Source organism: Aethalodelphis obliquidens, unplaced genomic scaffold (genome assembly GCF_003676395.1).
Source record: "Aethalodelphis obliquidens isolate GAN/ISIS:26980383/991018 unplaced genomic scaffold, ASM367639v1 scaffold19, whole genome shotgun sequence".
Lineage (NCBI taxonomy): Eukaryota > Metazoa > Chordata > Mammalia > Artiodactyla > Delphinidae > Aethalodelphis > Aethalodelphis obliquidens.
The window spans coordinates 10,652,884-10,666,713 of record NW_020837963.1 but is presented as its reverse complement, the minus strand read 5'-3'; the positions used below and the strand labels follow the sequence as shown (position 1 = coordinate 10,666,713).

The 13,830-nt window shown below is 38.6% G+C and overlaps 1 protein-coding gene across 3 annotated transcripts in view; it reads left to right on the top strand.

Moving 5' to 3' along the window:
* The window catches only part of CCDC68 (coiled-coil domain containing 68), a 49,281-nt gene that overhangs the window by 17,746 nt on the left and 17,705 nt on the right, over nucleotides 1-13,830 (top strand). For all 3 annotated transcript variants that reach the window (XM_027118564.1, XM_027118565.1, XM_027118566.1), the window contains exons 3-7: nucleotides 362-448; nucleotides 1,979-2,119; nucleotides 3,098-3,223; nucleotides 4,772-4,900; nucleotides 10,462-10,544. In XM_027118564.1, the coding sequence (XP_026974365.1) occupies nucleotides 362-448; nucleotides 1,979-2,119; nucleotides 3,098-3,223; nucleotides 4,772-4,900; nucleotides 10,462-10,544 (566 nt within the window). The remainder of the gene's footprint in view (nucleotides 1-361; nucleotides 449-1,978; nucleotides 2,120-3,097; nucleotides 3,224-4,771; nucleotides 4,901-10,461; nucleotides 10,545-13,830) is intronic.

The following is a 13,830-nucleotide window of genomic DNA, read 5'->3' as shown; positions in this document are numbered from 1 at the left end:
TAGTAATTGTTTTATAGTAATTACCAAATAGCAAATTAGTACTAAATTACTATATAGAAAAAAACAGAACTAACTAGTATTAAATACTAATTACTAAATTGTAATTATTTTGTAGTATAATATTCATTTGCGTTATATTTTAGGTTTGCCTAAGAAACAGTTGTAAAGACCAAATGCTCATTTTCTGCAATCTAAACAATATTAGCCTAAATGCAAGTTAGGTCAATGGCAGTCATTTAAATCTGAGATTGACACAGATGTAATACTTCCTAGATAAATTTGGCACCCTGTAACTGGTATAGAAAAAAAAAAGTATTTGGTGTTAAATGCCTTTGAAAAAAATATTTTTCTTTTCTTTTAGATTCGAACTACTCTGGAAAAGATCCGAAGTCAAATATTTAAAGATGAAGTAAGACATCATAATACAAATCACAAACAAGATGCAAGGGTAATGAATTCATCAAAATGTACCACTTTTATTCCTTCAGTAAATGAACGTAAAGCCATATAGACTTCCTTTAAATAACTTTCTGATATTATTAAATTATTCTTTGAATGATGAGTATTAAGTATTTTGTTGGTATCTAAAGATGTTAATGGGCATATGTATATTTAACTACAGATGTCATTAGTAGGATCAGATTGGAATGGCCAGGTCTTACTTGAATATTTTAAACTTGGCTTACTTATCTAAATTGTATAGGAAGATATTGGCTCAGCCGGGATACATACAGGTTCACCTGGGCCACACCAATGGACATCTAGTTGAAGCCATTACGCTGCGTGATCAGTCAATAAGCTTAAATGCACCCCCTCCCCTGTGACCAGCCTTTTATTCTTAAGGTCAAATGATGTGCACTTAGCCTTGTCTGGATTCTGCCAGCTTAGACCTCACCTGAGCCACATGCACCTCATCAATGTCAGTGTTATCCACTCTGCAGGATGGCCACAGAGAACACTAGAACATAGCGTAAGATGTATAAACAGAGTCTTCTTTATCATCCTCAGCTCCTAAACTGACACAACTCACTCCAATTATTTTTTTAAGTGCTCTGAAACTGAAAAAAAGATTAAAGTTTGTGAATGATAGGAAAGATCAAACATTCAGTTCTGACTATGTTGAGTTGCCTATCAGAGTGGAGGTTTCTGATGGAAGTTGGATATCTGATTCTAGAGTTGAGGGTAGAAGTCTGGTATAGAAGGTCCAGGCTATGGAGATTTTGGGAGTAAGGATGGTATTTAAAGTTCTGAAACTGGAGGAGATCACCGAACATATCAGTGTGGATAGAAAGGAGAGAAAAGCTAAGCATCTAGTCCTGAATTTATGATATTTAGATGTTGGGAAGAAGAAGAATCCATCACAGGAGGCTGAGAAGTGAGGCTAGTGAATTAGGGGGATAAACAGGAGAGAATGGAGCTACTGAAGACAAGGAAAACAATGGGTTTTAGAAAGTGAAGAGGGACCGCTGTGTCAAATGGCGTCCGTGGGTTAAGTAAATTGAGGGCTAGTTATCGACCGTTGGCTATAAAAATGGGGAGGTTGTTGGACACCTTAATAGGAATAGCTTCCTGGGAATGCAGATGAATTGTGTTGCCAGTATGTCTGCTTCGGCCATCTCAAACCACAGAAGGTCAGCAGACAAGTTAGATTAAAAAAAACAAACAACTGGCTTTGTGGATATCATTTATCTTCTTAAAAGGTCTTAATAGTATATTTTAAACTGTAGGGAATATAAAAGGCATGAAAGATGTACTTCCACCTTCCTTTTAATATAAGAATCTATTCAAATTTGAGCAAATATAGAGGCCAGCTGCGTTTCATCTGGAACTTCCCATTGATATTTGAGATTCAAAAGATTTATTTGTGTTGATCTGAATCTTCCTTGAAATATGTAATACTGAGTGATAATTATTGTTATCAGAGTTAGTAGAGAAAAGGAAAAGTCAGGTGAATGATTTTCTTGTTTGTTCTTTTCAGCACTGTCGACACGTTCAAAATGGCTTTGACTCTGAAATGGACCCCTCTTGTTGCAGTTTGGATCTGCTCATGGAAAGGATAAAAGGAAAAGACCTACAGCTCTTAGAAATGAACAAAGAGAATGAAGTGTTGAAAATCAAGGTATGAGCAGTAGGAGAAATTTCTGATTTTGTACTTTGTGCCAGTAGGATAGATTTGTGGATCTGTGAAATTAGATAGACATCCACACACATCCATAAATCCACACATGTGCTCACATACTTAGAGAAGCACTTTTACAGTTGATCAATTAAATCTCACTGTTTTATTTTGAAGGCGATTTTTATTATTAAAATAATCTTACAAAAGTTCAATGGGCATAGTTTCAGTTGTACAAGATGAATAAGTTCTAGAGATTCACTGTACAGTATTGTGCCTATATTTAATACTGTACTGTACACTTAAAAATCTGTTAATGGGGCAGGTCTCATGTTAAGTTTAAAAGTCTTTATATATGTAATAATTAGGTATTAAAAATTGCGTATTAATTAGAGCACTCAGTCAAATGTCTCATTGTTTTATTTAGCTAATCTATTGTTGGGTGCCTTATATTTTCCTTTTTTGGCTTATTTTATATACAGTTCTACAGTGATTTAGTAGGTAGATCTTTGCAGCCATCCTTGATTATTTCTTTAGGTTAAATCTTTGAAAGATTCGTGACACGTTGTCGATATTGCCCCTAATACTTCAATCTTGTCCTCCTTCTATTTCAGGAAATATGTCTTTTAGTACTGTTGTGGCCAATGATACGAAACGCTTGCAAATACGTGTATAAACTGATGCGGCACTGGGGAACACTTTGCAGGGGTGTGGTCTATATATGCAGGGCACTGATGTTCACAGAGCTCGCTTTGGCCTGGCCAGTGCAAATCACCTGCATGACAGCCCCAATAAATAGGGGGTCCTCATTTTATGTTTTCTTCTTACCAGATAACAGCATCTTTCCTCTTACCCATTGTCTATGAAGGTGCAAATGGTACGGTTACAGCCTCTGTGTTTCTGGTTGCCCATCAAACAGTTCTGTCTTTAACCCTTTTTATTGGAAAAGTCAAAACATGCACAGTGACCTTTTGTTTCTAGCTCGAAGCCTCCAGAGAAGCAGGAGCAGTGGCTCTGAGAAATGTGGCCCAGAGATTATTTGAAAACTATCAAACACAGTCTAAAGAAGTTAGAAAGAAGCATGAGGACAGTAGACACTTACTCCAGGTACCGAGCTAGCAGCTTGCATACTGGTGGACTAAGCTCCAAGCTGTTCAAGTCTCTCTTCTGGGGAGGAGTTAGATGTGAAACAAGCAATGGCCACGTGACTTGGCAAGACCTTGGAAGGGCAGGCTGCCCGTCTTCTGCCCTGATCTCCCCCCACCCCTGTTTAGCCTGGTACCCGGATATTATGCCTCTCTTGCCCAGAGCCCTGCCACCCAGCCTAGAAATCAGGGCTGGCCTCATGACACTGGCCAGTGGCTTCTCTTCTGGTTCTGCCTTTGACTAACTAGGTGACCCAGTTTGAATCACTCTGTCTCTCTGACTTGATTCTAAAATGAAAAAGTTGGGCTACATAAATGGTTTCAAAATTTTTTTGGTCCTGGAATACATTCTTCAGAGTAAACGAACAAAAACATGTATGTGTATGTACATATATATATATCATATAAAATTATATATTTTATATTTAATATATAAATGAAAATATAAAATTATACAAATATATATGTGTGTGTATATGGGTGTCTCTATATCATAGACACACACCTACACTTTGTTTGTTTTTGAATCTGAAATATGTGTCCTAGGGCCAGTAAAACTTTATCTGGAGAATGTATTCTAGGACTGGAGGAGGGAAACGTGTGTATGTGTGTGTTTGCCAAAACTCAAAACAGGGAAGCTCATTCAGGCACGGGTAGGGCACCTGGGTCTCTGCCAGCTCAGGCCCTAGGAGGGTCCCCAGGGAAGCACAGTAGGAATCCACTGCATAGGCGACACGCCCTCAAGCTTCAGGTTGGGGTGATGATGGTCACAAATGCCTAGGCACGCAGGGTGCAGGTAAAGTACCTACGTGAAAGAGTAAGCAGGTGTGTGTGGACGGGAGTGCCCATGTCCCAGCAAAGGGAGTGTCTGGGCAGGAATGCCCACCTGGTATATTCAAGGGAAGTCAGACACTTTTTTTTCTAACCGTAAAATCTTGAGTTCTATTAAACACACAAGCAGATGTGGGTGCGTATGTCAGTTACAAGTCAAGTTGAAACACTCCCAAGTGTGGCCTATGGGCTGCCCGCTGAAGACTTCTCTCCTATGTCTTTTAGTATAACTCCTGCTATACGCCTAGGAGATAACCCCCTGACACAGCGGGGATAATTATTCTGCTTTTATGACACTTTCTGGTTAAAAAGAAAACACTTTTTACTTGAACGTATAAGATTTTATTTTTGTTCTAGATAAGTTTTGTTGAGAAAAAGTCAAAAGTTTTGCTTTTCTTAAATTTTTGTCTCTCTTTCTTATACCAGTTCACAGAGTATGCTTTATGGTAGCAAATGTCAACATTCTAGAAATAATATTTATATGTTATTAATTCTCCATTGATTTAGTGTTGCTGTAGTCCATCAGGTTTATTTTGAAGAAAGACTGAATTCAAGGAAGTACTTCTAAACAAGTGTGAATTATTACATTTTTTTGGCGACTCAGAAAATTTTAGAGGGAGATAATAGCTGTATAGGTTTAATGAAAACGATAGTCTGATAACTGTTTTTCTGACAAAAGGTTAACACACTTGAAAAAGAACAGAAATTGAAGCAACATGTTGAAAATCTGAATCAAATTGCTGAAAAGCTTGAAGAAAGACATAATCAAATCACAGAACTGGAGAATCTTGTACAGAGAATGGAACAGGTAGGCCTCTGGAGAATTAAAGGGATTTCTTCCTGACAGGGTTAGGGTGAGAATTAAAGAAGATAATATGAAAATAAATAACATTAAGTGAAAGTGTTCTTTGCAACTCCTAAGATCTTAGGATGTACTCAATAATGTTCATTTCTTCCCTTACACATTTAATATGATGTGTATTGTAGTTACTGATTTACCTCTTTACAAATACTGCACTCGAATCATTTTCTGTCACTTTTTTTTTCTCGTAAATGTATGGCTTAGAAAGGGGAAACATGTGAGGCTATGAAGAGAAATAATGGAAAAAATCACAAAGTCTACCTACTGCTAGTAATAATATAGCGAATCCCTGTAATTACAGCATTTTTATGTATTGGAGTCAGTGAAGTGTTTATTTTTGGCCACCCAAGTCCCCTTTAGATTTATAAAAACCTATGACTGCCCTAGGACAGGTATAGTGCACAATTAAGAAAAGACATTCTTGGGACTTCCCCGGCAGTCCAGTGGTTAAGACTCCACGTTCCCAGTGCAGCGGGCACGGCGCACGGCTTGGCCAAATTTAGGGAAGAGTAATAATAGAACAAAAGTTATTAAAAGTTTCATGCAGTGTTCCTTTAAGTAGCTGCCCCTCCAAATACACACAAAAGGTTAGCACATAAATTTCGTTTTGCATGCCTTAGAATTTAGATAAACCAAGCAATATTTTTTAATAGTAAAACAAACCAATAGAAAACTGGCATCTTTGAAACTGAGTTGGAGTAGATAAGAATACAGACTTTAACTTCTAGTAAATATTGCCCAGTACATTTTTATATTTATTACATGAATTCCCTGATTTTCCTCCACTCTGCTCAGTCTTACTTTTTTTTATGAGTCTCCTTGAATTGAGGCTATTTCAGAAACATCACTTCAAAAGCATCACATTTCAACATTCAGGATATTTGCCTGAGAAACCTTGAGTAATTTTTTACATATTTCCCAAGAATTTAATTTATAACACTGTGAGTTTGGCTGAATTGGTGATCTTAATGAAGGTCCTATGAAGAAATCATGAAAATTAAATAAGCCCAACCTTAACTGAATCTAATAATAATAATATACAGCTACATCTGTGTTGTACGGTGGGTGATGCTGAGTGTTTTACTTTAGCCAAAATCACAGGGCTAGAATGTCCTCAAGTAGCTGGTTTGCCCTCGTGTAACAGTTTATAATTATGATGTTTTGGACAAACTGTAACATTTGGATGAATACTTTACAATGTTAGAATATTTATCCTGTAATAAATAGTTTAGCAAACTAAGACAGCACAAGGAACGTTTGCATTTCGGAAAGGAAGACAATTCTGGAATGCAAATGGGGTTGTTTAATCAAAGTACTTGATTAACCACCTTGACATTTAAATGTAGATTTGCCATCACCTCAAACCCAGTAACACTGGGTCATGTTTACTGGTCAGCTGTCAGTCCCTGAAAGTTAACAAAAAAAATAGTGTAATGTAATTTCTATCTTCTAGAAACCCCAGGAAATCTGTACTGGATGTGAGTTCATCTCAGACTTCCGGGGTATAGTCACTGGACTATTTATTCAACAAATATTTGAGCTCCTACCGCCTACCAGGCAGAGCTCCAAGCTAGATATCTATTTGTGAATGAACCAGATACAGTCTCTTTGTGGAGATTGCAATGTAATATATCTGGGTTGTGTGAGACTCAAGGAACTGCCCAGATCTCCTTTCATTCATTCTCCCAGGGGTCCTTAGGGAAGCTGACATCCAACTGAAGGTAGGGATGGACCCCAGAATAAGGTTAAGTGGCTTAGAGACTGGCAGACATTTTTGAGAAGGGATGGCCTAGCATTTGTCTTGATATTGACCCATAATGGAGAGCTGTCTCTAGGAGCTCTGTGACATAGTAAGTGGACAGAATGCCCATCGTTCAGCAAGGCCATGCAGGAACCTTCCAGAACATTCTAGTTCAGTGACTTCCTAGAGTGGAGTCTTTTGGAATCTCTGGGAGGTGGAGGTAGGTGGGGTTGCAGTGGAAGGAAAATGTGCAGGAGTTTTATCTTTATTTTTTAAACATATTTAGTTTAAAGATACATTACTTTTGTAAAATGATCACACAAATAAATAAAACTATAAGAAGCAAAGCTTGGTAACATCTTGGTCTAAGGAGATACTGAGAATAAAGGCTGTGATGAAGGGTTTCTCAGGAGGGAAGTGTGTATCGGAATGAGAGGAGGGGGTACTGAGACCTTTGTATTAATAAGAAAAGGCCATGAGTTCAAAAAGGAAATGAAAATTAAAAATAAACATCCACAACAAAGGTTGATAAATACTGCCCTGGTGGTGGGCACCCCCTGGAGAAGGATTCATTTTCTACTCGCACGAGCCACTGCTCCAGTAAATAGCCATTAGTGGTATGAGGTCTGGTAATGAACGCATTACTTAAAACCTTCACCATCTGTCCCACTTTAATCAGGAATGCAGTGAGAATGAATTCCATAAACACAGCGATAAGCCAGCAAAACCGCCCAGTAAGAGCATTTTAATACGGCATATGTCCCTTTGGCTGGCAGCGCACTTCTGTTGCATCATATTTGCTTTCCAGTGTCATTGATTTAGCTCTATTAGCATTTTAGAGCTCAAAGGCTCTTTTGAGACCACCTAATTCCTCCTCATCATTTTATAAACGAGGACAGTGTGAATGAGGGACTATTCCACCGTCCTCCACTTAGCAGTTCACAATCCTTTCCATTATGCCCACATCTTCTCTGATGTGGGATAAAAGGGATGCCATTGGTTCCTAAATCATTTAGATGTTAACATATGGCAGTGATTTAAGTTGGTGTCCACTCCACCTTGATCAATAAGGTGCGGGGACTCTTACACTCTTCAGAGGTGTGGTTTTGGCAAGAGTGGATTGCCCACTGGGTGGTGCTGTGAACGCCTTTCCCTTCCCAGAAGACACTGTCCCTGAGAAGTGCTAGCTGATGTAGTGTGATTTTCCGTGTTGTCAGAGAGGCAGCATTAAGAGTCCAAGCTACAAGGACCTACTGTATAGCACAGGGAACTCTACTCCATATTCTGTAATAACCTATATAGGAAAGAACATGAAAAAGAACGGATATACATGTATGTATAAATGAACCACTTTGCTGTACACCTGAAACTAACACAACATTGTAAATCAACTATACTCCAATATAAAATAAAAATTAAATTAAAAAAAGAGTCCAAGCTAAATACTGGAGGCTTGACCAAGGCAGAACATTTATTTGTCCAGCTGTCTGGTCTCCTTGAACCCTGGTGATAAAGATTCATGAATTGAGAGTAAGTCCGTTAGAAAGAATGTTTGTTAAACACCATTTTTCCTCCTATAAATTCAAAATATATTATCAGTGATGTGTTTCTTTGATGACCCAAGTGTCATAATAAGCTTGCAAAGAGTATCTTGATCCCTCAGATCAACTAAGGCTACACCAGAACAGTATCTAATATATGGACAAGAATGCTACAGGAAATTTTTGAAAAAGTATAAATTTTAAAAATAACAGAGCACATAAGATATGAAGTATTTGGCACCTTCAAATTATTATATATTGAGGTCCTAATATGTTTCAGAGAAGCATGTAGACCTTTCACATACATCTCCAATCATCCCAACATTTCAATATAGATAGTATTATCCCCATCTTAGGGATGTTCAAAAAGTCAAAAACATGACTCAAACAAATATAGAATGAATACACGTCAGATGTTTTAGTCAACTCATTAATTACTGAGGGAACCAGTAAGATTGTAAAGCTGGTTTAAATAAAATATTTTTTGAAATTGGCTATTTGCATGCATTTTGAGAAAAGGAATGTAGAATAGGATTACTAGGTTAGATACAAAGGTAGTTAATATTCTTTAAGGCAATAAACCATAACCTTTGGGATTACCTTTTCTACCAGGCAGAAACCTACAAATTAACATGCAACTTCACAAAGTCAGGGCTCTAATCAAATAATAAAGTCACACGCAAAGAAATTCTCCAAGAGAATTAAAAAAATCCTTGTGTCAGGTTATTAAACAATGACCCAATATGACATTAAAATTATATATTTTGATTTACAAGTTTTGGTTAATTTTTCTTAACAGTGATAAGGTCTAGAAGGGTTAAAACCTTGGCAAAACTTAACACAGTCACCAAGTTTCAGAACCAGTTCTGTCCATGTCCAAAGACATTCTAAGATTTTTGCTCTAATGGCACTGTCTTGTCTTTTACCCATATAAATACTACAGAAGGAATGATTTTAAACAGCATTGTAAATACTGTCAAAACATCTATTTCCATCAGATATAAAAAAGAACACAATCCTCCCAGCTTGGTTTTTCATGGACTCATCTATTTTCCTGTTGGATATAGAGAGTTTGGTTTAATGGTGACAATCAGAGACCTCTTTAGGGATTCTTTCACAATGTCAACATTTCTGTTATATCCTAATTAGGAAGTGACTTTATCACTTATGACTTTGATCTTTCACTAAATATACATTTACTACTTTTCTACCTCGGACAGATGCCATGTAAGCAGGTAGGTATCAAGACAAGTGCAATAATATCCTTGGATACCAACAACTCAAGATTACCGGAGGAGAAGCAGGTGGAATGATGGGAGAGCCAGTGTCTAGAGAGAGATGGGCAGGCAGTTAGCATTTAGGGCGGGATGGAGAGACAGAAGAGAAGTTTGACTGAGCAATGGACTGGGGGAGGGGCCAAAGCAAAGCTCTCCAGAAAAACGTGGTTAGTGAAGACAACTAGTCTTGATCTGTCCTTGAGCGGCTTACGCTACCGAGTCCAAAACCGCTCTGCTCGCCGCACGACAGGCTAATAAATCGGAAACGAGGTGTTGAGGCAAGGAACACGACTTTATTTGGAAAGCCGGCAGACGGAGAAGACAGCGGACTAAAGTCTCAAAATAACCATCTTATCGGGGTTTGGATGCCAGTTTCTTTTATAGCACAGAGGGGGAGATGAGGAAGTAAAGTAAAAAGGCGTAAGTTTTGCAAATATCACCTGGAATGGCCAGCCTCGGGGAGGGGATGTGTTAATTTCTTCTTTTTTGCAGCCATCCATGGCTGGAACAGGGTCTGGATGTTTCCCTGATCAAAGGCAGTTTGGTTTAACATTCAGACAGAGGGGCAGGGTTCCCCGAGGCAGGCCGTTATGTATAGATGGTATCCTTTTAGTGAACAAAAGCAGTGGAAAGCAAAGGTTAAAGTAAAAGAAACAGATTCAACATGTAGTCAGACCTGGCTCTTCCCTGTTACACTTGTAAACCATGCTGGAGAATGCCTGCCCCGGACTTCACTGGGGTGGGTTGTAACAGCTCCGTATGAAATGAGCTCTTTAGCTCAAAACATATTTCTAGTATTACAAGAAGCATCTTTTGCGAACAGTTTGCAAGAATTCCTTGCTGAATACACACGCACATAGAGAGAAAGAGAACGAGAGAGAGAAAGGGAGAGAGAGAGAGAAATAAAGGAAAAGAAATGAGCAAAAATTGTATTTTATTTTCTCCTAGGAAAAGAGGACACTGCTAGAAAAAAAACTGTCTTTGGAAAACAAGCTGCTGCATCTCAAATCCAACGCTGCCTATGCTAAAAGGTTTGCAGATCTCCTACGTAAAAGCAGTCCCCGATATCTTTCCTCTCTTCAGGTCCACTGACCAGTGGATAGAAGGCAACTATCCCCCAAGGAAAAGGAAGCCTGAACGTGCAGGAGGAAGGGAGATTTCTTAGCATTAACAGCCGTGTGCCTCTCCCTCCCTACCCACTGGGGAATCTGGATGGGGCAGAGGTCACTGGGGGTACAGGGAAACTGGTGTGTGTCTATGTGTGTGGTGGCTCGTTAATCCTTTTGAAGAGTGAATGAGCCTGTCCGCTCCCTGTTTACCCTTGGTGCTGAAGAGGATGCTGTTGAGGTCTCCCTTCCCCCGATGCTTCTGATTTTGTTAATGGATCTCCGCTACAGCCGGCCTTAAATTAGCTAGCCCGCAAGTGGAATCGTAAGATAGTTTTGTCGTGCTCCCAACTTCGTAGAGAATGAAGGAAATGCTGTGAAAAGCATCCTTAGTTCTTGGGACTTACTTACAAATATTCGTAATTCACAAGCAGTCCTGGTCCTTGTGTGCTGGGGTAGGGATGGATTTATGGGTTGATGGGTATCGAATGGCTTGACTACTTGGCTGCTGTTAGAAAAATTCTCTGGAATGTCATAGAATAACTCATATCATATGAAATCTCCGGAACTTTTTCTTTTCTTTTCCTTTCCTTTCTTTTCTTTTAATTCTAAGCCTAGCACAATCATTATATATTCTGATATAACATCCAAAGTCAAATCTATTTCAAGATCTTAGTTTATCCATCTAGACCTCTTGATCTAGGCACTATTATGAATCTCAAAATGTACACATTCTTATTCTCATTTATTCAATAACATCTGCTCAGACATCACTTTCTCTTGGTCTTTTGATTTTTTCCTATCTCCTTTTCCTTTCCCATTATCTCTCTTTCTCATCATTGGACCTCATAAGCCAAAGTCCAGAACTGGGCTGACCCTGGCAATTGTACCTACATATTTGAAACACACTGGGATACCACTGATATTAATTTCCTCATACGCTTCCCTGTGAACACGCATATAGCCCCAGAAGGTGGATTTCTGAGTTTCATAGCACTGTACTCTCTGTAGAGAATAAAGGAAATATTAGGGAAAATATCCATAAGTTTTTGGAATTACTTGTATATACTCATAATTTAACTCTAAGTAAATTTTTGGCTTACCTCTTTTTTTTTTTTTCCCTAAAGAGAGCTTTTCCATGCAGCAGAACTACAGCTGGTACACTGTGCCTTCCATTAAGAGTCCAGACAATGAGTTTGATTTATTCTTTAAAACATGATTTTTTATTGATAATAGAGGTTTTGTCAGTCTTTGAGCCAAAAATGTAATGACTTTAAAAACCAAACTGAGCTATTCTTTCATTTCTATTATATATGAGCAGTCAGGATAAAGAATTCTCAAAAAGCTCTTGAGGAGGTTTTAGAAATATCTTGAGGGAAATGGAGCTTCTGTGTTTCCAGAAAGGTGTTTGAACATCCTGGCTTGTGCAGTTTTCATAAATTGCAGGTGTCACAAATATTTATTTTACTTGTTATTTTGAGCCGTGCGTAGAGGTATTCCCTTTGCTAAGTGACAAGAAAATGAAATCAGTATGAGTCAGATTCCTTTAGTTAAAACAACAGAGACTTGGTTAAGCTACCATAAATAGGATTTCTGTTAGGTGAAGACTGAATAGATATGGCCATAAAGAAGATGTACTCATGGGAAGACAGGAGGACAACCCTTTAGCACCTAATGTGATTTGAAAAACCAGATTATTTTGCTGATCCCACTTAGTGATGCGTGTTTATGCAGTTTCACTCTTTTCTTGTTCGTCCTGGATGATTCATTACCTTTTCCCACCGTTTTTCACCAGCTGGTTTGTATTCTCTGTATTCTCCTTTCAGATTCCAGAGGAAAGAGTCTGACTGGCCTAATATTACTTCCTGTATTGGACAGATAGATCATCTTGACCAACCCCTGCATTGACATCCAACCAATAGCCTTTGGCAGGCGTCCCCTCCCATCCTTGTGGGTGGCCTCCCCTTACTCAAAGAATAGCCTAGGGCTTCTTCCCTGAGCAGGGGGCTATGGGTGATTTAATTTCCCTTAAACATAGATAGTTTGATAGGTGCCATGACTTTCTTGAATTGCAGTGAGTTTCATTCTACAATTTTGATAAAGAGATAAAAAGATTCAATATGTTGTAACTTGGCATTTCTAATATTAGAAAGCATCTCTGAGGGTGATAACTTTTAAGCTTTTATAATTCAGAAGAAAAAGAGTTTCTTCTTGCACATGGATATGTATGTACCATTATATTAAGCTACTCCTCACAATTACTTTTTTTTTTTAAACATCTTTATTGGAGTATAATTGCTTTACAATGGTGTGTATGTATATGTATAGCTGATACACTTTGTTATACGGCAGAAACTCACAATTACTGTTAACGGGAGTAAAAAGGTTTGGCAGAAGTCATCTTTTTTAAAAACAAGGTTGACTCCATATTTCTACTACCATCACTACTAACTGACACATCCATAGTGCCTTTCGGTTTATAAAGTAACCTGAGGGACCTTATTTAATTTGATCTTCCCATGGACCTTTCAGGGAGGAAAAAGAGCTTCTAATTGGTTACATGACCTGTCAAGATCACTCTGCTTTCCAGAAGTTGTAGGGCTGGGAGTTTGGGCTCTAGTATTGCCGTAGCAAAGCCTGTGCTTGTTCTTCTATAGAGGAGACTTGACTTTTTTTCTCTTATTTCTTGAAACTCCAGAGACCTTTTCTCTGACTGGTTTCCTCAGTCCCCTGTGTGGCTCCGAGCAGAAGGCAATTTTCCAACTTTTCTCTCTGCCCTGTGATGTCACAGACAAACACACAGGCCCATTTTAGAGTTATCCCTTGGGGAACACATTTGGGCTTTGTAAAGACAAGTAGTGTGTTGGCTTCAACATACCTGTAGAAGCTGCTTAGGGATGGTACATTCCTTAGAGGAAGAAACAGGGTATCTTGAAGATGTGGTTGCATGTCGAAGCATACTGTTGTTACTTACATCTATCTTTGGTAGTTTTGAGGGCTGTCTTAAACACCCCCATGCCCCGCCCATTTAGTGCTACCACTGAAAACGACAATGGGGAAGATTTTGACTGGCAATAGTAATACATATTCCTGAGTTCTGGTTGAAATGTGAACAGAGCTATACCTACGTCTTGTTTATTCTTTCACCTTGGTCTGGCCTGGGAAAGGTAAGGACCTGGCTCCTCCTATTCTTATGGTTGTGATTGTCAGT